We start from the raw sequence: 27,356 nt of genomic DNA, 5'->3' as shown, positions 1-27,356 counted from the left end.
TTTTTAAAGACTTGAGTAAGGCCTTTATCTGTTACTATATCTCTAAAAATAGCTTTCTAAAAATGGCGATACTAAATAAAATATTTCTTCGTACGGTCCTGACTATGGTCTAAGGCCCTTAGCTGCTCGTATTTCTGTCAATTCATTTGTTTCGGGGGCTGAAACGTGTAAACTTTCTGTAATTGTTCGAAATTGTACCTTGAGCTTCGAAAAAGGTTAAGAACCACTAAAATGGAGGCGACGGACCATCCGCAGCCACGGTGTTAGATCGGCTGAAAGGCTGCGCATTTGGGGACTCTGGTCGTGATTGTTTTGTGGCTTGAAGAGGATTCTTGGGAGCTCGAGAATGGTTGGAAGAGTGCCGTCTGTTTAGAACTCCGTGTTTTCTGGCTGCTTTTAGTCGGGGTGCTTGTTTGCGTTAGGACTGCAAACAGTGCTCTACTAAAAGGATTATCGATTTCGATTTTTATTTGTTTGTCGCACACGATGTCTGTTTGAAATCGCGGACTATATTATTGAGAGCGCCGGTCGGATAGAAGGTTCGCAAGAAGTGAATATGGTGCAAACATTTTAGACAAGGTTTTAAAGTCATTTATAATAAAACACAATGCCGTGGTTACAAGAGAGTCAATAATTTACTATGAATTGAGCGCGTGAGTGCATGCCCCATAATCCGTGGGGCAACCGAAAGTAGACGAAAAGTAAAATAACCTGTTCAAACATACTGTCACGTACGCGTACGTTTAGTTTAATTAAAATTGTAAATACGTTTATCGAGAATGGCGTATGTCAAGAATGGTTTGAAGGTAGATAGCCCGATGCTATTTTGCATTCTGAAAGTTTATAGGTGGGTCAAGAACTGAATAGATCCATGGAATGAACCATGTATTCTCATAGAGGATGCTGAACAATGACTGGCGTCTTCCAACCGCATAGTTATCGGGTATCAGATGACATTGTTTAGGAAACATAGTAGTTCGGAAGGATAACAAGCGACCGACGTCGTACTGCTGAAGAATGGGGCCTTTGTTCCTAAAGGATCTGAACATGGAATAGGAAAGATAAAGCTGCATCCTGGTGAGAAGACTATGAAACACCACTTAACACTTGCTCCAGAACCTTCGATTAAAAACGTATGCTGTAGCAAACAATAAAAAATTTGTGACAAGTAAATGTTCAATAACTGAATTTTGATCTGTTGAGACGGGGATTTAATTCGTCTCTGGAGAAATGAATAAATGGAAGTTTAGACTCTACGAGGTAGACTGGGACTAATAAATTGTTTTTTTGACGTTGCCATGAGCAATGAACTCCAGTAAAGTAACATGATCGAATCAGGCATGGACAGTATGAGTCTGGCAAAGCGTAGTTGTTACAAGAGAGGGTTAAAACTTTCAAGCCTTTGATCGTTGCGAGGGTGAACGTTCAACACATGTACGAGCGTTGCATGCATCGTTCAGAAACGTAACTGCATCTAGCACTGTGCAATTTTTAATTCCACGTTCCCAACGAAATCAGATTCCATCAAAAGCACCGTGCCCACTAAACGGCATTCAGACTCTCTCGTTTAAGAATCTCATTCGCCTCGTTAAACTTTAACCCGTGTAACTCGAGAGTGATGCTCGCAGAATGGAGAAAGATTTTGAAAAATTCACTTACCCGTCAGCTTTTGAGCGTGTTTTTCATAGGGCTGAAATGATAATCAGGTGTCCACTGGCGGAACTGGCCCTTTCGGTTTTTACGCTTCCATCTATTTCAAAATGAGAATTTAGTCAATTTATAGAATATTTTTATTCAAAAGAAATTTATTATTATTTTTTGTTTAACCAGTACACTATCGGTACAGTATCAGATTCGAAAATTTTCAACGAAAGTCCCTGTGCATACGACGATGCGTTCGCCATGGTGCGTCTCGTTAATGGCGTCTTAGGGGGATTCCCAGCGGTGCGTGCACATGCGTCAGGAAGCTAGCGCGGACTTTCTAACGAACAGGGAGTCTTTTTTCGATGACAACGCAAAGTGACGCGTCATTAGCGCGAAACGAGCGCGATTAAAAAGGGGCACCGTGTCTACAGGACGAATTCAGCGCCGTGGAGGCGTAAAGGTTGAACGTTGCGAACGCTGACACGCGTTCGGGAACGTTACGCGCGTGTAATTAACGTGCACGGGAATCGAGATGCACCGGTTCGAAACGGGGAAGAAGTTTCATTTGAAAGAGAAACCTTCCTCGCGGCGTCTCGTTATAACGGTCGCGTTTCTTCACCGTTGGGCATATTTTTTCTCCCGCCACATGTCCAGCTATAAAAGTTTAAATTACAAGTGCCCTGGCGTTGAAGTTTTAATTAAAACACGCTTAAATTGCGAGTGAGCGTGAAATGAATTTTCGAGCTTTGATCCAGGACGGGGAATTATATATTGTCGGCTCCCTCCACTACTCGCTTGCGAAACAATTACTGATTAAGCTAATTGTTCGCTTTTGAGTACTGCTCGCCGTCGTGCGATTTCACGTTTCCTAATTGGCAAATATTTTTTCCCCCGTATCTTTCATCGTCCGAAATGTTCCCTTCGTTCGTAGAAATGATTTCGAAATTTCTTAGGTTATCCTCGATATTCAAATCGATTGATCTTTTCTATTGGAGAGTTTGAGAGGATCGTCTTGAAACGTATTCTGTCACATTTAAGCCGAGACTTAGGTAGTCCGTATAAATAATTTCGGAGAGATTATCTCTCAAAGGGATAGTTTCCAGAGATTCGAGTCGCGGAGTGGGCAAAATCGAATCACGAATGGCCAGAGGATTTCAGCGTGACCGTCCCGTTGCGAAAATCCCTTCCAATCTAACCGGAAATCCCGGATACACGAGGCTCCTTCGCCGCGAAACAATCCCACTCGTTTCTAACGACGAGCCCTCCAGCTAGAGGATATTTCTCCTCCCTTGGCCGAAGCGCCGCCATTACGTAGAAACCTTCCTATTGGATCGAACGCGAAGTGCCTTAAGCGGAGCGAGCAAACACGAGAATTATCGAATTATAATTCACGAACTGGGCGTAAGAAGGACAGATAACGAAGCAGGCTGGATGATCCGGATCCTCTTTGCCAGAAGGGAACGAGGTTTAATTGGAAGCTCGATCGATCGTTCTTTGACGAAATCCTTGGGAAACGTAGCATTGGAACCTCTGAAACGAGAAAACGACCAGGTACCGATTTTTAAACTTATAACGGATTGTTCGCGTTTACTATTATCCACGCAGAAAAGAAAACCTCGATAATTGCACGAAAATGGGGCTAAAACTTCTTCTAAGTTTCAAGATAATTCTCACAATTACCTGTTACTTCAAGGGAATCTACAATCAAGGGAATATTCCTAAAGGATTGGCGAGATTTTCCCGGCAAAAATGAGTACAAACACGACCTCGATCGGACAATTTTTAATTATTCAAAATTCACAATTTTTTTCGAGCCGACCAAACGTAAAATTAAAAATTGTCCGATCGAAGTCGTGTTTGGACTCATTTCTGCCGGAAGAACATCGCCGATCCATTGGTAATACTTTCGAGCAGATACGATGACCAATATAACAATTTGCATTTTCAGTGACAAACGAAATTCGATCGTGGTAAGTGTCTCACGCCGGAGTTTCTTCGCAATTTCCTCGGAGTTTGCGACCTCGTCGCGTGCTTTGGCGAACGACAACGAAAAAGGTGATCCGTGACATCGGGTCGGCAGCCAGATCCTTGGAAATTTACTGGACACGGGCTCAGGCGTCGCCGGACTTACGAAGTTTCGATGGATATCCGCGGACTCCTGCGGCTCCCTGTTGCACTGTAAAATCGTACCGGAGTATACGTAATCCATCGAGATTGCGGGCCCGTCTCGGATTTACGAGAGGTACGAAGAGGAGCAGAGAAGTGGTAACGGTACTGTGGCGTTTCTGCTTTTACAAGCAGATTGGATCCGGTCCTTCCAGGATTTCACGCCTGCCTGGCTGACTAGGACCGCGAGACGCTACGAGTCCTGTTTTCTAAGCCCTCGCTGCACCCCTTGCACCGCGTCGCGATCATGCTCACGGAGAAAGTCGAGAAAATTCTCAGCCACTCGTAAAGTTCGTAGATACACCCTGATCATGGAGAATGGATGTGATTCGCAAAGACCCTCGCTGGAAGACTTCCTAAACCAGTTTTTGTTTCCCTTCTGCGGACAACGACGACGGATGAAACCACGGGGTGCTTGAACTGCTACCTTTGGGTAGCACCAAACGAACTAACTTTAGTTACCCTTCGTGTCTGCATCTTGAAATTATCCAACGTTCTATAATTTATCAATCCGAGCTACTGAAATCGATTCAGAAATAAATCTGAACAGTCGTAATCTGGAATGACAGACTCTTGAGGAAAAATTCATTTTCGATGGATTAATTAAATCCCTTGTTATAGCGTATCTATCAAACAGATTTCTCAACTAATAAACAACTTCAAAGATATCGATTTTTTCTATCGTGCGAAATTTTATCTACGAATGCTTATCGATGCACTCTGATATCAAAGTGTAACGATATTTACAAAGAATACAAGAGGATCAACGTCTAGATATGAGAACGTAAAATACAGAATTACATGATTCTTATTGGTTTCAAGTCTAATTTAAACGATGGATTAAATATTCACGAGATCAGATTTATGCCAGCATTATTGGTCTCGGTTCGAGGTAAAAATCGCAATTGACTTACCCGATTTTGCCACTTGAAAGCGAGAACTACTGTATGTTATCCCGAACAGTGCATCAATACCCACAGAAACCAGGCTGGCGCTTCCGATTAATGCAATATCGATGACACAGATAGCGAGGCAAATAACCTGCGACTCTGCTTGTACAAATCTCGCGCGCAAACACGTGGATCGGCGAGCTTCAGCTATAGTCCCGGATGATTAAATTTCAACACGTACCAGAGATGAGTTCCCCAAACGTCTCCTGGCGGCTGGTATCGATCTTAGCGTGGATACGTTTAAGACTATACAAATGTATCGATCGTGTTGCGCGACGTTTCCTTAAGCCTACAGGAAACGTGGTTGCTAATGCTGGCGTGCATTTGCGCGTTGCGGGAATTATGGCACCTTTGGAACATGATCAGTTCGGTAGAATGGAAACCTGTCTGTGTAGAGACTGAGGAACAAAGTAGTCTTACAGTAAACAATACAAGAAATACCATGAAGGAATGGTACGTCTTGCTTAAACTTCACTAAGTCACAAGAAACAATAAAATGAACTACCTAAAACTATTAAGAGGCATGAAGAGAACCGATGGTGAACTTAGTCTGCTCATGACGCCATTGTGTCTCGTACCCAAACCGAAGGCACTATAATTGAACAAGCCCAAGGACATTGGGACGATCGATACACGTTAAATAGCAGTTTTTTAAAATGAACCAATTTAAGTCAATCTAGATAAAAATAATACGAATGCTCGACGTCAGAACTCGGTTAATTTCCAATGAAATCGCGAAATTATTCGAGCACGAAAGGTGCATTAACAGCGCCAATGTTTCACACGCTACCCGTACACCAGTTAAATGCGGTGAAACTATTTTGCGAACATCTTTAGAGAATGCCAAGCCCGTGAATTGGCAGCTATTCAGAGAAATCGGTTAGGGTCCTTCATCGAGCACGGTTCTGGATGAATTACGTACAGTTCGTGCTTCCGAGAATACTAAATATTCCTGGATAGCTGGAAGCGGTATTCGACGCTGTTCCTCGCGTTGAAAACCCGCGCCGCGAAATTGGATACAACGCTCAGATGTGCCGGTCGTTTCATGTAACTTCTTTTCCATCTCCCTACCAGTGTTATTCAGAGATTCGTTTCAACGAACGCTCGAAGATCCTAACAAGTGGGTTTTCCTGACATATTTTCTTACAACGTCTTTTTGTTGGTGGTCTCAAGGGTGTATTTAGGATCTGAATGTTGAGTACTATCAGCGGAATATACACGGTTTCAATTTCATATATGAAATCATCACCACAAAGTAATTATATTCCAGTATCTTTGTTGTTGATGGTTGTGTTAGGTTTTGTGCTTCCCCACAATTTTCCGGAGTTTCCCTAAGCTGAATACACCATTTTCCTGCTCCATAATAATTGTTCAACATTAATTTTCCTATATCACTTTCCATCATCGTGTAACATTACTTTTCCTGTTGTCTAACATTCCTCGTTTATTTTCCTTAATACACATTCTGTTGCTTTTTGAAAAATTACTTTTGCGTTGAAATTACACTTTCCTCAACTTTATTTTGCAACAACAATTTCTTATTCACGAATAAAACCGACGAAAAACTTGGATCATCATTTCGGGATTCGAACCCGGGACATGTTCGTGAAAATTGAACGCCTTGCTCATGGTGCCAACCAAACACACGCTCTGGTTACCGTTCTTTAACGTATTCGTGTCACTTCTGTAACAGGTGTTCTCGATCCCACATTATTCTACACGCTAATGGCGTAGAATCCATGACAAGCTGTTCGCGAGGATAACTATAATTCAAACCGCTTCGCGGATCACGCTTGTTTGCCCCGTAACATGCAAATTAGTAATTACGATCCTTGGATCGTAACGATCAGTATTTTTCGCAGACGCGTCGAAATTGCCGGAAAGTTGGGGAGCTGAAAGTTTCGCAGCAAGTAGTTTTCTTAAAGTTGTATAAATAAACGCGGTCCGGGAAACTCGAGGCGAACATTTTCTAAAGAAACATATCGCGTACTCGCTTATATTAATAATGCATGCCCAAAGACATACTGGAAAATCGATAAACGTTGGATGCAGTTCTGCACGAAATCGAGAAAGCGACCTCCGTGTCCCGAGTTGAAAATTCGTTAAACGGAAGTTCCGTCGAACGAACACGTGACAAACTTCACCGCGATAACAACGATTTCCGTTCTTCTGTATCTCGGTCATTCTACGTTCAATAAAATCGTAAGAAACGACTTATACGCGGACGTACTCAAACAGGGGTTATCTTCGCGAATTTATAAAAACTAAACAATATGTTAATAATATGTGCAAACTTTTATGCATGAATACTATTAGTAGTTTCTTAGAAAACAATTATTATATAATGTTTAAAAGTTTAATAAATAAAGAGAAGACAAATGATTGTTTTTCCGAGCGGAAAACTGACGACAGCCGAAAAATTTAGCTACCAGGGTAACTTCTCGTTTCGTAGCTTCTGGTCCTTTGAATTAATATTTATTTGAAATACCTTTGAAAGCAAAGGCGCGTGAATTTCTCGTGCGTGTTATGAAATTCATACTCCAACTGCATCTGAGTTAATATTTATACGAAATGTAGCGGAATGCGGGACGGGCGCAATTACAAATTCTAAAAACCAAAAGAAAATAAGGCACTTGGTAATGTAAAATGGAAAAATTACGTATATCTAATGGTATCTTTTTTACAGTTAAATGGTTCTCATGTCAAAAACCTGCGCCAGATAAATATGCTACTAGTATTTCTACTAATTATAATTGGCTCCAACAATGTTTAGAAACACCAACCACAGGAGAAGCAACGAGTTAGTGGTCAGACACGTTGCACGCGTGCCGCACGGGGAAAATTTCTTTCAACGTTTTCCACTTATTTTTGCAGAATGTATCATTATAATTCACCGCTTTAACGATGACGGATAGCTTTTTTTACAGATCAAGGATAAGCTATCGTAATTTTTGTATCGCATCCCCTGAAACACCGAACATCGTTCATCGTTATCATCTGTCGCCAAGAAATTGATCAGACAGTAATCAAGAAACATCGTTCCACTCTTGCAGCGAGAAACCCTCGATCAATCGACGTCCGTCATCGCCGAGTAAACGTTTACGTGGTACGCTAACGTTGTTATAACAACACGGCCGAACCTCTTCGCTAATTGCCTTGAAAAATTTGCCAATTATCGTTAATGAAATCTTCTCCGCAACGAGGAACCACTCTTCTTCCGTTTCGCGCTTACCGACTTCGGAACTGGGTGCTTCTTATAAGATCAACGAGGTTAAACGTTCTTTAAAGACATCCCCCTCGTCTTTCCCGGCTGTGGGAGAACATCCTGCGAACATCGTGGTCGACGGAGGGGTTGAAAGTTCGCAAAACAGGATATTAGCTCTCCGCTTTACGACGCGGAACAGACGAGTAAGAAAAATAGAAAACAAGAAAATACTGATAAATAATCGCATCGTATAACTTGGAAAGTTAGAATTGTTCCGTGCTCTATTTTCCCCCGATTCCTTTTTCACCCCATGTGCGGCGACTTTTTGGAATATTTTCGCTTGGTAACAATCTTCAAAGGGATTACAATTGTCAGTCTGACCGTGGACAATCTACTAAATTTATAATTAAAACTTTGTTCCAGTTCTTGGTACGCTTCAATTTGAAAACAGTCATTAATCTTAACCGAGCCTTATTCTTCGAAGAATGTCTGACCAATAGAGGCCATTACTACTGCTGCTGCTTTCAGCACGACTTGCCTTTGATTGCTTGTGTAGCTAGACACGTTTAATGTTCGATTCTTCTTGTTCCTCTTCTACCTTCGTCCGCAAGAATTTCCACGAGTTTAAAATTGTTAATCTAACTGCCAGCAATCCAATAAATTTATAGCTGCGACTTCGAATGGTGTTCTTCATAAGTTCTAACTTGGAAACAGTAATTCGTATTCTTGCACGAAACGACTACTGCTACTTTCAGCTCCATTTATCGCCCCCCGTGTTCGAATTCATTCGATTTAAATTTCAGTAGGAAGCATTATTCTTCTTCTAATACTTTTTAAAGTATAAAATTCCGAACGCAAATAATTAATTGCGAGTTTAATGTTTTTGGTATTTCGTTGCATCCCTTCTTCGAGGGAACAACTTTTCATAATTCTGATCCAGGATTGATCCTAAGCCTGTTAGAGTGCAAAAGGCTGAAAAGCCTCGTCTCGCCTGACGAGGCTACGGCGCTCTGGCAGTCCCCGTTCCATTTTCGTTTTCTTCTTAAGCAGAATACACATATTTTTTTCTCTCATACTAAGGAGATTCGCATATCAACTTGGAGCCGTCGACGTCCCTTTGAAGAACCGGAGAAGCTTTCCCCGTGAATGCCGCGACCGGTACGGATGGCTAACGAAAGGAATATTTTCCATAATTCCGCGACTCTCCTCCCGCGGGAATTCCCTGCGTCTAACGCGCGGTTCCACGACGCCAGAGTGTCAAAGGAGTTTCGTCGGCTGGCCTCGAAAGTCGTGTGTCAACGAACCTTTTGAGGTTTTCCTCGTAATTTCGTTTCAATGCGTAAATCGTTGGAATTTCGAGCGCGATAATTAGATAATCGCTAACGAGCTTCGAAAATGGGGGCTGGCTTACGTGCTCAGAAAAGATTTCATTTACCTCGAGACTATCGAATCCATTGTCCAGGTTAATTAATACGATCGCTCGTCGAAGTGTGAAGATAACGACCGTGTAGATTCGGATGAAATAGCAGCGCTTGTGCGTTGTAATATTAAATAGCGGGAAAGGATCGTGTTAAATTGCCAATTATTCACGAGTCGTACCAGGGACGACCCTATTCTATATTCTACGTTAAGCAAGTCCCTCGTATATCTGTCTGGCCAAGAACCGTCTTGCTCTACTTGGCGAACTACATCGCGCTTCCGGGCTGTTTGTCTGACGGAGAACGATCTTGCTCTACTTGTCCGCGAGATATCGTAGTCGCTCGTAAAAAGATGAGAATTTTATTCGCCCGCGTTAAGGAAAATATTCTAATAAATATTTTCAAGCGCAGCGTAACGGCTCTACACATTTTACAATTAAAAATGTTTAAGTCGCCGTTTCAATTACATATTTTGGTACCATTACGAGTTAATTGAAGTCTAAATTAATTGGAGGACCGTTGTCGAGGTATATAAACTTGTCAAACGGTATTGTTTGCGTAATTAAATGAGTTCCAAAACTCGTTCCATTTAATACCAGCAGAATGCTGCCTGTTTTCGTGATATTACAAACCCGGTATAAAATCAGCAGCGAAATAGGAAACTTTACACAAAAACAGAAGCACGGGTCATGAAACAATATGGCGTTTCACTCGTTAGATGTCACAAACGCAACGTTCCCCGCGCTAGTCGCGGTGCGACGACTCCGGCCTAATTATGACTGAAGGGGGTTAGGCTGACGGTTGGGGGAGGGCATAGGGGCTAAAGTTCCGACAAGAAACGCCCGAAACTCGGCGTACAAATTTTCATTGTCATCATTATAAATTCGGAGTCGTAACGTTCACGGCGGCGTTTCGAGGATTTTCGAGGAACTGCACTCGCGAAATGAATATGATTAGCTTTAATTTTATGCAAAGAGGTTAAGGAGGTTACAGGCCATCCCCTCTCCCCGGGGACCAGTCTCGTTTTTCACCATTCTGTCTAGCTCTTTGCGCCTCCCACGCCCATCCCTTGGCCGCCGGGCGAGGACGGTTTAACTTTTAATAATCAGCCAGGTGGTATAAGCTACGAGCCTCGTGTCGACGTTTCTGGAAGCTGCCTTTTGCGCGGGGTAGAAAGATTCGTCGACTCCGGGGGGATAATCGTGTCCAGTCGTGCGGAAAACGTTTCTCATCGCGGCTTACCGAAGGCGATATTGGCTCGTTGCAAAGAAAAATCGTCCGCACGAATCTCCCCGAAATTCTATCGTTAATTAAACTCCATTATCGTCAACGACATTTTCAAAGATCGAAACGACACAAATGGTACAAATTTTAGAGTAGAAATTATTCGATGCACGTCGACTCGTCTGCAACGAGATTTAAAATTCCACGCGGCTAAATAACCGTGTGGGGTAAAAACGAATGTTACGTACTGCGGGAGTATTAAGTTTACCCTAAGTCTATCAAAGACCGTCCCAATTCTGGTTGCGGTCCGTTGACACAGTAGCAAAGACACGCGTTTTCTGGCGGAGCCCAGACCGAGCATTTTATTATTCCGTGACGTGTGCAGGAAAGCTGGCTCGGGCGTGCCGCGCCATTTGCATTCTCATTACCATCGTCGGTCTTATTTAAATAGGTGAACAACTGCGAGCCACTCGGTGGCTCGTTAGACGTTCCGCGAGACTCGTTCGTCTCGGAGCCGGGCATCCCGGGCGAAAATACGCCGCGAATGTACGTACCGTCGGTGAAACATTAAAGGGCGAGTTTGTTTGCTTCTTGAAAGAAAGAGAGACCGAGGAACGGGAATGTGGGAAATGTATGGGGTAATTAAGCGACGGACTGTTTGCCGTTCGAGTTTCCGGCGCGGCGTGCGCAGCATCTAGGAGAATGCCTGGCAGTTTTATGGACTGCTGAATAATTTGGAAATTGAGAAGATAAGACGTCGGGAGAGCGCGAGCTCGAGAAACTGGAGGATAGAAGATTAGAAAAAATAGAGAAAGTAGAAAATTCGGTGCTCGGAAGATCTGTAAATGATTATTAAACCAAGAAGTGTCAACAGTCTGGGATACTGAAAGCTCGAAACGAATTCTACGATAAATCCTCTGGAAAGTAACCACCGACGGCAATTTCAAATATTCTACGATTTCTACGGAGCATTTAAAGCTCGAAAAGCTCCCCGTAGTTAATTGCACGTTCTTTCCCCGGTGGCGGACAAGGGTTCGAAGATGTCTCCAGACCCGGGCCTTTTAAATTCAACGCAGCGCTTCATTAGCGAACGCGGTTTCGGCCGTGGACCGCAACGATTTAATCCGAGCTTGCGCGCGAGCGGCGTCGCGCTGGAATTCAATTTCCCTGCGGCCTTAATGGACCAAAACGGGGGCTCCGCCGGCCCCTGGGCACGAGAATCGATGCCATGATCCCTCGACGGATCCGTGGAGTCGCATGGACCCTGTCCAGATTACGGATCTTCTTTGGCCTGGCAGCCTGCGAGCTTCGATCGGAAAGTAATTGAGAAGCTTGCGTGGACCCCGCGATAGAACGCTGAAGTGGACGGGATGAATGAGCCTAATTCGCGTGGGATGAGCGTACGGTGAAAGGGGGTATTAGGATTTCGTCGAAGTTATCGTGTACAGGATGTCGAGCGAGGTCAGTTCTTTCCCATCCCGGAACTTGAGTAAGTTATTTATCTGAAAACGGTGTACGGTTGATTCTGACCGTAGATTTTGTATTTTATTCGAGATTCTAGGTATTGGGTAAACTGTACTCGATGGAAGGCAACGAACAAAATTTTTCAATCATTTTCACCTATTAATTATATCACGTTTGTTAAAGGATGTTTAGATGTTAATAGAACTTAGCTTGGAGAATGAAATTCTGTGTCTGTTTGGGGACGACCCTACTCTACTGTCTCTGTTAAAGGAATCATATGTTAGACCAAAAACAGTCTTGTTCTACTTAACACGCTACGGCGTTGTACTACTTGTCTGACGAACAATAATCTCATTCTATTTGTGGAATTCTAATGATATATTCGTACTAAATTAATTTTAATTATTCAACCGTTTGAAAATCTACACCCTAATTCACAGTCTCCGACAAGGGTACTTTGTAAAATAAAAATAAAATCTATCGTCAAGTATAATATTTCACGAATTGCATTTATTCATACTCTTTCCCTGTTTTAGCGTTCCAATCGTTTCGCGTCGCTCGCAATTGCACGCTGTGCTCAAAGGCGGTGTAATTTATTTATTTATTTCGATCAACAACGAGCATTCGTATACGTTATTGCGGTAGTAAAATATGGAAAAAAGTAAGTAGATGGAAATCGATCCCACGACTGCAAGTTTTCCAAGTGAGTGCGCTGCTCGAGGGACCGACGTCTTGAAAACACGATCAACGTTCTGAGCACTCTATTTGCCAAGTGGGAATTTAAAAAACCTCGATATTTAAAAAAATACCACCATGCACAGGATGGAACAATTACAGAATACACCTTGTGTAACATCTCGATTCTTTAGAAAATTTACCGGAATAGTGGCCCTAAATAATTCTGCAAAATGTGACTACGAATCTAAAGCTCTGTGTCTGGCCAGAAACGATCTCATTCTACTTGCGCAATTCTAGGTACTCTAGCATCGTATAAAAGATAGAAAAAGCTATCAATCACTCTGAAAATATTCTAACCAAAGTTACACATTATATTCCACTGTCTACGTTTACGAAGTAGAAATATGACGGGCCAATAGCCGACCTGTACTACTTACAAAACTACGGTGAGATTTCAGAACTGTTTGCCCGATGAAAAATGATGTTAGTCTACTTGTGCGTTTCTGGATATCGTAGTGTTGTGTACACGTAAATGGACAAAGTTACACTTTCATACGATTATAAAGCGGTGTAAGTCGTCTGGCTCGCTCAACCGTTAGCAAGACAAATCGGTATGTCCTAATGCGTGCAAACCTATTCGACCACGTCGAGGGAGTTTCGTATAAATATGTCAGACCAAGAACCGACTTGTTCTACTTAGCAAACTACGACACGGTCTAACGCAATTTGTCCGATAACAAACCATTTTATGCTATTTATGGGATTCTATAGACCAAGTAAGAAATAGACAAAGTTGCACTTGAGACGAAAGTATTTTTATATGTACATGTCTGACCAATGCTCGTCTTGTTCTACTTAATGTGTCTCCTCTGATGTGGTGTACAGCTATTTTGCTAACGAGGAACTAGTATTACAAAGATCAGGATAATTTTTAATTTGACAGGAATACGTAGAAACTATTGGCGTGAATATAGTGAAATGCTTGATAGAGTGGGAAGAGCGTAAAAGGAACTCTAGATGATAGTACATTGTCCTGATTGCGTTGTGAGTCAATTCACGGAAAATTCTAATAATCCAACGTTCCCTGGATCTAGTCCAACGAGCACTGAGAAGTAAGCGAGAAGTTTGCCCGGCACTTGACACAACGAGATCCTGAAGTAACAAAGATGCACGGCGTGCATTGTGAGAAATGCTGGGAGGTACAATCGAACGAAATCAATGCGAACCAAGTGGGGAGTATTAAGGGGATCGAAGGAACATTATTCCAACTTGACGCAACTTCCACGTACACAAACAAAAGACACGACGCGTTAAACAATAAATTTAACAAGTAAGCAACTTACTGGCATTATAGATTATTTTTCTTCGTTAATAGTTTAAACTAATTTGTCTTTTAAATTATTCGAGGGGCAAAAATTTTCAGATATTTTGTACTGAAGTTCCGTGCAGTGTGATGTGGCATGACACGAGACATTGTAAACAGTATTGTGTTATACGAGAGCAAACTGTATTTCGACGGTGAAATTTAGCCCGTTGTCCGAGATATTTAACAGTCAAGGATGCCGAACAGCTTGGAGTACAGAAATTCGAGACCACGGGACAAACTGTAATTTCTGTCTCGATCCTGAATCCCGAAGAACCGGAGTGCACTTGAGCTTCCATTACCCGAGTTTCCTAAAGCAGAATTGACTTTGCGTAGCAGAAGCGAGTTCCCAACTGATCTGAATTAGGAAACAGGGAAAGAGCCTCTACTTTCACGGTACCAGACCTCATTATTGAAACTTCCATCGATTGGGCGCCGGTGGTGTACGAGACATCTTTGATACTTTCCGACTAATTTTGCCGCAAAAGAACGTTCAATCTTAAACGAGGCGATTAATTTTCTCTAACAAAGGCACCGCGTTACGTATTACGCACCGATTTTAATTAGTTTTTGCGGACGGAAAAATCGCTGGTTACTCGAGTATTTATAATATTATTACTTCAGAAAATCTAGATAGCTTTACGTTAAAATTTTAATCGCTCGACCAAGTTCCTTTTAGAATTAATTTGATGAAACACGGACTCGCCTGTCTTTTTCTGTCAATAATATCTGGACGTTTTCAATAGCATTATTAAAACCTACCCCTTCTACGGACTTAGCAAGCACTATAATAGCATCGATTCAGATTTCTGCCATTCCAGCTATATTCTGAATGAACTGAGTCTGGCCATACATTTTTCCAACGGGCATTTAACGTTGGCAGCTTTATTTCTTTGTTCTATTCATATATTGGGAATTTACGTACGTGGAAATCAACATCGAACATATAAATATTGTTTTTCCCGCACACATTGTGCTGTGTAAACTTTACCACAATTCTCTAACCGAACTGAAGAAGTGAAAAAATTTTCCTTTCCCCTAACAAGACATATTTAACTCAATTTTAGTTGCACAGAAAACTCCAGAACGGATTAATCGCGTAAGACGAGAACCCACTGAAGGCTATATGCTTGAATCGAGTAAAGATAGACAAGATTAAGGCGTACAAAATTTAACATTTCGCGTTCTCGATTTCTTCGCAGCCTTTAATTTCAGACAGCTGGTTTTTTATTCTTCGTCCCGTGAAAGGAAACGAACTTTCGACGCGAAGGAATTCAATTTCTGAATATAATTTTCCCTTTTAATGCAATTCAGTAGGTTTTAGGAACGCCGGATTTTATATGGGAGATTTAAAGCAAATGAAATCTGCTCGAAGGGACCGTTTCGTTTTCTTTTCCTTTCAACGTAACATCTCGTATAAAAATTTCAGCTTTATTCTGTTTACGTTCGCTGCGAGGATCGATAAGTTTACCTCGAGGACAATATTCATAGCCGTGAGATGGAGATATTTCAGTCTATCAAGACTGCCAAAGTACGATATATTAAAATCTGTGTTTTAAAAAGAATATCTCGCAAATAGTGCTGTAGTAATATTTTCTTCAAATATTTACGTAACCATCCATCCATGGTTTTACGCGTTTCTTATTTTCTGCGCAAAGAAATAAAAAAAAATATTTTATGCCTTTCGCCGAGATAACCAGATGGAAATTGAAATGTGAAACATATTGCGTTAAGATAGGATCTCGCGAAAGAGCAACGCTGGAGATGACTATAAGGGTCACACCTACACCTAACTCCTGACCTAATTCGAACCTATCGAAAATCTAACCTTGGCGTAATTCGGGCAAACCAGATTCAAATCTGACTTATTTCTAACTGAGAAACTCGACTTCGAATCTAAGCAAACACACGAGGCAGCTTTTATAGAATTTTTATGGAAGCTAGTGACCTTTTGTGACCTAAATAAAAACTTTACCCCGTCGTAAATGGCACCACTATAACTAATCAGATTACTTTTCAATTAAACCTTTCCTGAGATAATGTCCAACGCTCGAATATAAGTATTAACATTTCTAGAATTAATCCAAACAATTAACACGACCCTAACGTACGTTAGGAGTAATGTTGCACGTAAAGGCACGCGTAATTCTTTGGGAACCGTAAAAGTGAAAATTTGTTTCAATCAACCGGCAGCGTGGCCTCAAGGGTCGTTGAAACGCGAGCACTTTTCTCGGCCAGGACGATAAACAGGTTGAAATGAGCCAAGGAAAATATTCAATTTCGCATGTGTGTTTCGACCCAACGAATGCAGTTTGGAGATTAAGCGTCGCTGGGACGCTTAATTAAATGCGCCGCCGAGTGTCTCTGGCAATGCAGCCGTGTATGCGTTCGCGCAGGAAACCGGTGTCCTTTATTAAACCCTGCCATATTTCGGGTCCATCCTCGTACGACGCATTCCGGAAGCGAAACAGGCGACGATCGCGTGCTCTCTCGAGATCGGCCAACTGCCACGACACCTGTACTATTTCTGTGAGCATTAATAGCAAGCGAAACGGGGAATGCAATAACAACAAGGCCATTAAGATAGTCGCGTGCGTATGGCCGTGCACTTGCGACACGTTTCAGATGCTCGACAGCGATACCGTGGATAGCGCTAAACTGCAATCGGCTAGAGAGAAACAGAGGCGACAGAGGAACCATGAAACACGATCAGCCTATATGGAAATCCGTTTTGAAACAGTTCGCCCGGAACAGAAAGTTAAACAGCCCTTGCTTCGCGGATACTTTGTTCGGGGAAATTTTTGTTCGCCTACGGCTGCTAGACCGCGCACCGCCGCCGGCTGAACTTTAAACATTGCCCTCAGCAACGCATTGAAAAGTTTCGAAACTCTTCGCCCGGCGATTCCCTCGAGGATTGCACCGATTGGGGATTAACCGGCACTGATTTATCGCCGCGTGAAAATTGGGCCAAGTGGGAACGCTCCGAAATTACGAATGCTTCGATGCACCGCGAGTGTTTGTTGCGTCGAACGGGGGAGGATCGAGGAAATTACGGAACATGGGCCCAGCACCTGCGATCCCCGCTCACGCGCTCCCGAGTTGGATTCAATCTTTTTTTTTTCTTGTGAAAATATCATGATTTTACTAGGGAGATTCTGCTGAGAGAAAAATTGAAAATTCTGCGTGGGTAAAAACGATCCGAACGTAGTCATGTTTGGACTCGTTTTTTTGGGGAGATCGTGACCGATACGTTGACGTAGCTCTCGTATAAAAATTACAATAAATTCGAATTTCCAGTATCGAATGAAATTTAATCTCGCGTGGAATAAGGACCGTACTCGTCCAAAGGTACGCGCGTTGACGTGCCTCCCACGAGGAATGAATAATAATGCGGACTGGGATGCCTCCGTTCCCTTGACGCGAAGAAAGATTACTGTCACACAAGCGAGAATTACTCTATTTAATTCTTCTGTTCTTTTCAGAATGGCGAACCCTTTTGCTTCGACACCCCGCGAACTTAACGACCCAAACTGAAGAGGGGCACTCAGGTCTAATTACGATTGAAATCCACGCGTCGCGTACAATTCCCAGCATTAGGGGCGCGTGACTTGCTGTTAAAAATCGTATTAATAAACGGGGCTGCGCAACGCGTAATCAGGCTCGGGCCGCACGCGACCGGTAATGATTAAAAACTTGCATTACGCGTGTGCATTAATTAAAAAAGCTCGGTGGCGTCGGGGTCGGAAGCCGGCGGAACTTATATTGATTTTTCTACTTCGCTGCCGGCTGTGACCTGCAGCTAACCCGCGGCTAGCACGACTCCTAACAAAGTTGCGTCCCTAACGCGACGTATAGCAGTGAACCTGCAGGCTCGAAAACGATTCGCGAACCTAAAACCCCGGTCCTAAAACTCCCAGCGCTGCCGTCGACCGGCCATATTTTTTCCAAACGTAACGGGTCATCCTGTACGCGACAGCGTCCAAGCCCCCCACCCCCTCCGCCCCCCGGAAGATTTACATCGGACGTTAAATTACGACCGGCTGATCTTGGGGATCACGATCCTTTTGTGTGGCCCGGAGGAACCACTGGCGGTCGTGCGGGCACCCGAGCATGATGCATGACGCGTTTGAAACGCGAGGGAAAATTAACGACAAAGAGCGACTTATTTCAACGGGCGAAAATAAATCGTTGCGTAAAAGCATCGTCGTGCTCGTGTAACAGGATCGTGATCCATCGTCGAGATCCGCGAATGGTTGTGTGTCGCGCGCTGGAAGCAGGTGCGGACGCAGATCCATTTGCCTAACAACGAACGGTTATATTCTACTTGCTCAATTATGCTCGGTCCCAGTACATTCATTGCGGCGGAAGTGGCTCCGACCCAACGGCACCGTCGACTACAGTCTCGTTCATACATCTATACAGTATAGCTTTTATTCTATTTACCCAAATAGGCTTGGCTGCGGTGTACTTGTTTGACCGGTAACGTTCTGATACTACTCGCTGAATTGCATGCAATCGCGATATATGTGTTATTCTACCTTCCGAATTCACCGATCGTGTGTGCAGGTCTAATCATGCACGGGGTTCTACCACTGACGAACTATATTCTGCTTAGTAAATCAATGATACGTCTACATGTTCCGATAAGAACGAATCTAGTCTACTTTCTAGATTAAATGTGCACCCTTGTATTTATCTGATCGAGATCAATCCGATTTTACGTGATAGATTATTTTACGGAATTGGGGCAACGTCTGTGTTAAGAGTGGTATTAGACTACACGACTAATTACAAATAAATTTTCTTCGAAAAATGAATTTCTTTGTCCATGTCTGATCAAATCCCGGCTAATTCTACTTGCCAGACTACTTTAAGCGCCAGGAGTTATCTGACTCTTAAAAGTAGCGTTATTACGCTTATCCGATAATAGCCGCGATGCATTTCTGCGAAGCTTAAATTAAAATAATTTCCATGTAAAAATATTAACCTTATCGTTTTCTCCTCGAAAAATTTCTTGCCTCAAAGTGGTCGGGGAATAAAACGGAATACATACGATTGCGAATTCCACCTAGCGCGTGGCACGAGAAAAATAAAACACCGGTATCGGTTAATCAGAATTTAATCCGTTTCCTAGAACACACTTGGGTTACAGAATTACGCATGAAAAACTTCGCGTGCCCCTTTATCGCCTTATCGCGCATTAACATTTTCTCGAAACGTTTCTTCACGCACACCTGTGTAGATCTACTATGAGTGCACGCACTCGCGCGCGTCGTTTCTCTCGCCGGAGATTATCAAAGAGGAACGCAGGGATCTCGCACGGAGAACAAAAGTGAAAGCACGCCGGCCGAACTATGTTAATATCGTCACGAAACGTGGAATTAGCATTCGCGTCGATAACGCGACCTCCGATCCCGCGCATACGAACGATCCACCGTTCGTGTAAAAATCATTCGCGAAGACGTTGGAACGTGATCGGTCCTGAGGCTTGAAAAATTTATTTCCCACGCCAGGATCAATTTTCATTTGCCCTCGAACGCATCACGAATTCGCCTATGTTCGGTTTCGATACACGCGAATGTATCGCCGCGATAAGGTCTCGGTGAAAAAATGGCCCGATCGGGCAGGAATATCTGACGACGCGTAGCACGCGAGCAAGCCCTTAACCCGCTATTACGGGGAATAATCAACAAAAGCCGTTGCCCGGTGGCGCATGAGCAAACATGCTGTTTCGAAATTAATGCCCATGCGAAGAATTCGATTCCATGAGAAATTCACGTTCAAGTTTGTCCATCGGCTTTAGGCCGAGGGAACAACGCACACTCGGGGCCACCATTGTCCACCGGTGTAGCATTTAATATTGAACCCCAGAAGTTTCCTTGCTACGCGGCAACCACTTCCGTCCCATTGTGTAATGTTTAACGCTGCAAACTCGCCGCGACCCTGCCTTTAAAGGGCGCAAAAACGTTTCTTGCTACTCTTACGATGCATTAACTATCGCAGACTCTTGACGGTGACTCATTTATGAATGTCGCTCGAATATATTCCTATGGACGGCTTCAAATATAATTAATCGATAAATAGACGTTTGCCAGACAGTGGTTACTGCTAAAATAAGATCCTGATCTGATGAGTGGAAAGAGACGATTTCTGATTCGACGAGTAATGGAATTAGTAGGGTAGACGCTTCGTAGCGAGATCAATATTATGTATAATCACATGAGACAACCTCTGAATGGACGACACAGTCCAGAATAAAACGACTGTTGATCAGACAACTAGTGAAGTAGTAATATGAGTAGAAGTAACATCGGCGAATAAGTAGAATAAGTCAACTAATAGTCAGACCTATAGTCTGGGGAACGAAAGACGAGCCCTGGAGGTAGTACAGCTTGTTCCCAACTCATGTCGTTCACTGTGTTATGAATGTAAGGAAATGTCGGTTGTTCGCAGGTGCAAGGATCGTCGAGGATCGTCGAGAGAAACGATGAGTGCATCGAGACGGGCCCGGCAAGGAGTGGCGCGATAATAATAATATGTGGACGACGTGGCCGCGTACTAGGCGTAAGTGTCGGGGCTCAGGCTCGTCGCGCGGCGGACACGAGGCTCGTGGTAGCCGCGACGGCTTTCGTTTCATCTATTCGGTGGTGCTGGCGGCCTGCATGGCGGCGCAGGAAGCGAGGAGCGCGAAGTGCCCACCTCCGGACACGATACCCGGCTGCCCTTGCTACAATTTCGAGGACGGTCTGTTCCTGGAATGCGCCGGGGCCACCGAGGAGTCCCTCAGGAGTGCTTTGTCCGGCGTGATACACGCCGCCGAGGGTGAAGGTACGTGTGCGCTCTATGACGAGCAAATATATTAAAGTGAAACAGAGGATTTCGTTTCCACCGTGGGAGGATCTTCCTGTCCTTTCTCCGGAGATCCGGTTAAACGACGCTGTATTCAACGGGGACGGTATAACCGTCCGAATATGTTTGGATTATATTATATATTTAGGTATCCCACGTAGGAGTTCGTTCCTCCTACCTGGTTCAGAGTAAAAATCAAAATTCTTTCCAGTTGGATATTTTACCGATAAAGAGGGTATTCTCGTTTTTGGATTTACTTTTCCGTCAAACGAGAATACCACCTTGAGCCTCGTACTCCACGATGGCTGCCACAGATCAGTCATTCTGACTTTGTTATTGTTCCAGGAGCAGTAGTTCAATCGCTGAGCGTTTACGAGTTAGACAGAAAGGTGGAGGAGCTTCGATCGGCCGCGTTTCCACCTGGCTCTCAGATCAGGCATTTGCAGATATCGCATTCGGCGATCCGCGAGATCAGCGAGGATGCCTTCAGGCGACTGAGCAAAAGCCTGGAATCCTTGGCGTTGGTATCGGGTCGACTGCCTCACGTGCCGCAAAAGGCGATGGCGACCCTGAGTTCTCTGAAAGCATTGGACCTGGAGGCGAATCTCGTTCACGAGCTTCCCAGTTATAGCTTCTACGGACTGTCTCTGATCAAGCTGAACTTGAAAGGCAATCAGATAATAAAAATATCGGAGTACGCGTTCGCTGGACTTGAGGACACCCTGACGGATCTGGACATAGCCGAGAATAAAATAAGAGTGTTTCCAATGACGTCGTTGAGGAGATTAGAGCACCTGACGTCTCTGAGGCTCGCCTGGAATGAGGTGGCGGAGCTACCCGAGGACGGCTACTCTAGACTAGACGCTCTGAATTTCCTTGATCTGAGTAGCAACAACTTCAAGAAGATCCCGCTAAACTGTTTCCGGTGCTGTCCGTCCCTAAAGACGCTGTCCCTCTACTACAACGCGGTCGAGTTCGTCGACAAGGACGCCTTTATATCGTTGATCGATCTCGAGTCCATCGATCTTAGTCACAACAAGATCGTATCTCTGGACGTGTCCACCTTCAGAGCAAATCAGAGGCTCAGGTCGATCGATCTGAGCCACAATCATATTCACTACATCCGCGGCGTGTTCTCGAAGCTACCCGAACTGAAGGAGTTGTTCCTGGCGGAGAACAACATCCTGGAAATACCGGCAGAGACGTTCGCCGGCAGTACGAGCCTATCGGTGGTCTATCTTCAGCAGAACGCGATCAGGAGGATCGACGCGAGAGGGTTGGCAACGTTGAACCAGCTCGCGCAGCTGCATCTCAGCGGAAACTACATTGAAAAGGTGCCGCGAGACTTTCTCGAGCACTGCGAGAACCTCTCCACCCTGTCCTTGGACGGGAACAACATTCGGGAGCTGGAGGTGGGCACGTTCGCTAAAGCAAAGTCGCTGAGGGAGCTTCGGCTCCAGGACAATCAGATTACCGAAGTGAAGAGGGGCGTGTTCGCCCCTCTGCCGTCGCTGTTGGAGCTGCATTTACAAAATAACGCGATAACGGATATGGAAACCGGCGCCCTGAGGTCCCTCCACAGTCTCCAGCACGTGAACCTTCAAGGCAATCTCCTGGCGGTACTGGGCGATGTGTTCCAAGTGTCGAACGACATGGGCCACAACGGGAACAGCGGTAGCTCGCTTGTCTCCATTCAGTTGGACAACAACGGCCTGGGCGTGTTACACAATGACTCTTTAAGGGGTCAAGCTTCCGTCAGAATCATGTGGCTTGGACACAACAGATTAACCCGCCTCCAGGCGCCTTTGTTCCGGGACCTGTTGCTGGTCGAGCGATTATATCTGACGAACAACTCCATCTCGCGGATCGAGGACACCGCCTTTCAGCCGATGCAGGCGCTTAAATTCCTCGAGCTCAGCATGAATCGATTGAGCCACGTGACAGTGGGAACTTTCTCGGAACTGCACGAGCTCGAGGAACTCTACCTGCAGGACAATGGTCTTCGACGCTTGGACGCCTACGCCCTGACCGCCCTCAAGCGGCTTCGCGTGCTGGATCTAGCTAACAATCATCTGAACGTGTTGCACGACAAAATCTTCCAAGAGGGGCTACCGATCAGGACGCTGAACCTGAAGAACTGTTCCGTCAGCGTGATAGAGAACGGAGCCTTCAGAGGGCTAAACAATCTTTACGAACTGAACCTCGAGCACAATCATCTCACTGCCATTGCGTTAAATCGTTTGGATATTCCAGGATTGAGGGTCTTAAGGATATCCTACAACAATTTCAGTCAGATCAACGGAAACTCTTTGGACGGACTGCCGTCTCTTCAGCATCTGGCTATGGACTCGACTCAGCTCTACACCCTGTCGCCGGACATATTCTCGAAGAACAAGAATCTGGGGAAACTGTTGCTGAGCAACAACCTGCTTCGGAAGCTGCCCAGCCTTTTGTTCCTTGGTCTAGATTCGCTGAAAGAAGTGAAGCTCGACGGCAATAGATTCGAGAATATCCCGTACGACGCATTCGCAAACACCACCACGGTCGAGTTTCTGTCACTAGCTAACAATGGAATCGAAAACATGGACGTATCGCGGCTAAACGGATTGGTCAGTCTCCGAGAACTCGATTTGCGCGGTAATTCGATCAAGGGCCTGACCGGTTTCGCCGACGTGAACCTATCCCGCCTGATATCCGTGGACCTTAGTCACAATAAACTGACCGGCTTGCCAGCGAACTTCTTCGTCCGTTCGAACTTGCTGCGCAAGGTTGAACTGGCCGCCAACAACTTCGTCCAAATACCTGCAATCGCCCTGTCCGCTCAAAATATCCCCAGCCTAGCCTGGCTGAACGTCACAGCCAATCCTCTACTCAGGATACACGATATCAGTTCCGAGGCGAGGTACCCGGCCCTCCAAGAGATACACATATCGGGAACGAATCTGACGATCGTCACCAGCCAGGACTTCGAAGCATTCCCAGCTCTAATGCACCTTTTCATGGGCAACAACATGATCTCGCGGGTGTCGCCAAGCGCTTTCCGAAGTTTGCTCGAATTGTTGACCCTAGACCTAAGCATGAACAAGCTGGAGCTCTTACCCCAGGAAAGGTTGAAGGGCCTGGAGCACCTTAGGTTGCTCAATCTAACGCACAATCGGCTGAAAGAGCTCGAAGACTTCCCCCCGGACCTAAAGGCTCTGCAGGTGCTGGACCTATCGTACAATCAGATCTGCGGAGTTGGCAAAAGCACGTTCCAGCATCTGGAAAATTTGGACGAACTTCATCTCTACGGCAATTGGATATCCTCGATCTCCCCAGACGCATTCAAACCCCTAAAGAAGCTGAGGATCCTGGACCTGAGCAGGAATTATCTAGCCAGTTTACCGTTGAACGCTTTCCGACCCTTGGAGACGCAGATTAGAAGCCTGCGAGCTGAAGGTAAGCCCAAACTTCAATTTGACCGCCTATTCTCCGGATAGATTCTTTAAGATTGATGATCGTTTAGAACTTGAACCAAAGTAAGTTTGCCTCTGTGCGTAGAGAATCCACTGCACTGCGACTGCGAGTCACAGGAGCTCTGGGAGTGGCTGCGCGACCATCAGAAGTTAGTGGGAGGCGGTATGGGCCAGAATAGAGGAGGACTGCGGGTGAACGACGTGGACAGCGGAGTACTGAGGTGCGAACAGCCGCCTGAGTTGAGAGGACTGGTGTTCCTAGACCTGGACCCGCACGCTTTCTGCTCCGCGCCTCTAGTTCTGAAGCTAGCCATCCAGGACATTCAACCCTTTTCCGTTCTGGTCTCCTGGCAGAGCAGGAATCACTCGGGTATCCGGGGCTACCAGGTGGCCTACCACGCAATGGAGAACGTCGACGAGGTAAATCCCAACGAGCTTCTCCGAGTCCATGTCTTAAGCTTCCTTAACGAGCCTCGTGGTTTACATTTTTCTTTCGTTTCAAATTTCAGATCCGAGCAAAGATCCTAGAGCCAAACTCACGTTCAACGAAACTATCCAATCTGACACCCAACAGCCGCTATCTGATCTGCGTGTTCGGGCTGGGCAACTGGCTGGGCCAACGCGTCGAGGACGACACGGTGGAGCAGTTCAACTTCTCCAATCATGAAACGTTCGAGTTGCCGTCGGATATGCAGATGGCGGACACGACGACGAGCCGCTGCACCGAAGTAAAGACTCTGGAGGCACCGGACGCTGTGATCAGCAGCGACGGCTCGTCGATGGGCGACGTTGGTAGCGTCAGCAGCTTCCTGACCAGACGCCTAGGCCTGATAGTCGGCTGTTGCATGGGTTTCGTGGTGTTCCTGCTCCTCGTGTCCGTCCTCGGTTACCTGAAGGTGAAGAAGCAAAGGGAGACCGTAAAGAGGGAGCAACCGATTCCACCCGAGTACATCTCCTACAGACACTTCAGCATACAGAGCGGGGAGGCTGGCCACACCGCCAGACAGGCCAGTCAGGAGGGTCACAACTCGAATTTCGTCAACAGCATAGGGACCACCAACTTGAACGTATGAGACAAGTCGAAAAACTCCCGATTCGTGGAGGTTTCGAACGTTTGAGTACCTGGTCCGGACTGGTCGCAGCCACTCCGAACCTGACGTCAAACGCGAAACGCTCACGACTCGCGGCAGTTTTTCCATTGAACAAGACAACGCAGTCCAACGATGAGGATAGGTCCCCTCGTCCTGTGCTCAATGACAGTTCGACTCCTCCAAGTCCGAACTCTCAGAGTGGTCGCTAGACTCCGATCAGTCTAGTTGACCGAGCATTTTTTAAGTGATTTTCTACAGAATCTTAACAGGATGTAACGCGAAACGCGGACGGTCGGGGCACCGTTTGCGGCAGGAAGTGCGCGTGTGTGTGCCAGTGAGTCGCGCAAAGGACAACGAGGAGAAATTTACGAGCGAACGTCGCACCGTGATATATCCAGAACGATGCATTGTGTTTTCGAAATGGCGCGACAAACCACTCGCTGCAGCAGACAATACGACGCGGCGGCGTTCCGTGCGACCGCGTTCTTGAACTTCCGGTCCGCGACGCGCCAAGGGGCCAGGGACACGGTCGCGATTCGTCATTGTTTCGAAGCCAACCGGCGGGACGTTTTGTACATAAGCGACCTGGTCGTCGCTGGTTCGCGCGGGAGACCAGCGAAATGAAGATTAGACGAACTTTCCAAGAGTCTTCGTTTAGCAAACGTAGTTCAATTAGGACCCGAAACGTCGATTCCGCTCGTCTCGCCGACGTCGTTGCCAACCAACCGGCGAATCAAGCGGAAGGGGACGGGAATTGTTGATAGAATCACTGTTATTATACCGCGACCCGGCTCTCGATTCCCTCGAAACGAACGGGTTGGAGATCGCGCTGGATTATCGCGCTCTTTGCTGTACCATATGCTATCCACGGATGTTATCAAGAACACATTGGAAATTAGATTCCGCGTTGCGTATTATCCAGCGAATTGCGATTCAAGCGATACGAATGGGCTGGGTTCATGGCGGTATCTCGTTGTCGGAATGAGAGGGGAGAGGGAGAGAATGGTGGTGATAAACTTGTGTGTTCGTCGGGCGAGCGCAAAAATAATCGCCCGTGTGTCGATAGGTGTGCGTCGTTCGGTTGCATCGCGAAAGATTTCGGATGTACCACACACTGTGTACTGTAACATATACGTACGTCACTGTAATAAAAATGCAAATTCTTTTTTAACCAGGAATTTATCGCGACCAGTATCCTACCTATAGTTTTATTTCGTCGGAAGAAACGTGAACAGCGGTGGGGATGACTCGATTGCATGTACCCTTAACGCAGTATTGTGCAATAATCGAGACAATACTGTATTGGATACGTCTTAAGCCTATGCTAGACTTGAGCGAGGCTTTGTATGGATTCCATTAAAATTCCTTGATTTAGGATTTAGGACTGTCCCTATTCTTGCAAACAAATCGAAACCGCGAGGCGACAATTAGAGAGGTTTGGTATAGAGCTGGTATGCAAATTTAAAGAATGCCAACTAAGTCGAATTATCACACGAGAATCTGTCAATATATCCTACAATAGATTCAACATGAATTAATAATGATCATTTGCCGCTGACAGACTAACAAAGTAATCTTCTACGTGAACCGAGGAACAAAGACGCTAAAAATATTAAAGACACAAGAATGTCTAAGATTACCTGCAAGGTTAATCAGAATCCTTAAAATACGCGATATCTCTCCAGACTATTTCAACCTGCGTCCGTCCCCTCCGTGCCGCGGTCCACGAGCACAGACGGGGTTGCTTCGCGGCTGGTATAAATTTTCCAACGTCTCGACGAAACGCTACCCGTCCGCTTTATCGTATTTCCTTGCAATTAACCCCTCCTGGCCATCCCGACGCCGTTCC

General features: G+C 45.2%; 1 protein-coding gene across 4 annotated transcripts in view; it reads left to right on the top strand.

Moving 5' to 3' along the window:
• The window catches only part of LOC143343703 (uncharacterized), a 198,483-nt gene extending 172,060 nt beyond the window's left edge, over positions 1-26,423 (top strand). For all 4 annotated transcript variants that reach the window (XM_076768863.1, XM_076768865.1, XM_076768864.1 and 1 more), the window contains 4 exons: positions 20,566-20,940; positions 21,307-24,399; positions 24,502-24,836; positions 24,926-26,423. In XM_076768863.1, coding sequence (XP_076624978.1) covers positions 20,649-20,940; positions 21,307-24,399; positions 24,502-24,836; positions 24,926-25,489 — 4,284 coding nt within the window. In that variant the 5' untranslated portion in view covers positions 20,566-20,648 and the 3' untranslated portion in view covers positions 25,490-26,423. The remainder of the gene's footprint in view (positions 1-20,565; positions 20,941-21,306; positions 24,400-24,501; positions 24,837-24,925) is intronic.
• Positions 26,424-27,356: the final 933 nt, after the last annotated feature.

Source organism: Colletes latitarsis, chromosome 7, assembly GCF_051014445.1.
Source record: "Colletes latitarsis isolate SP2378_abdomen chromosome 7, iyColLati1, whole genome shotgun sequence".
NCBI classification, from domain to species: Eukaryota; Metazoa; Arthropoda; class Insecta; order Hymenoptera; family Colletidae; genus Colletes; species Colletes latitarsis.
The sequence above is the reverse complement of the archived record's forward strand: the minus strand, read 5'-3'. Positions and strand labels throughout refer to the sequence as shown.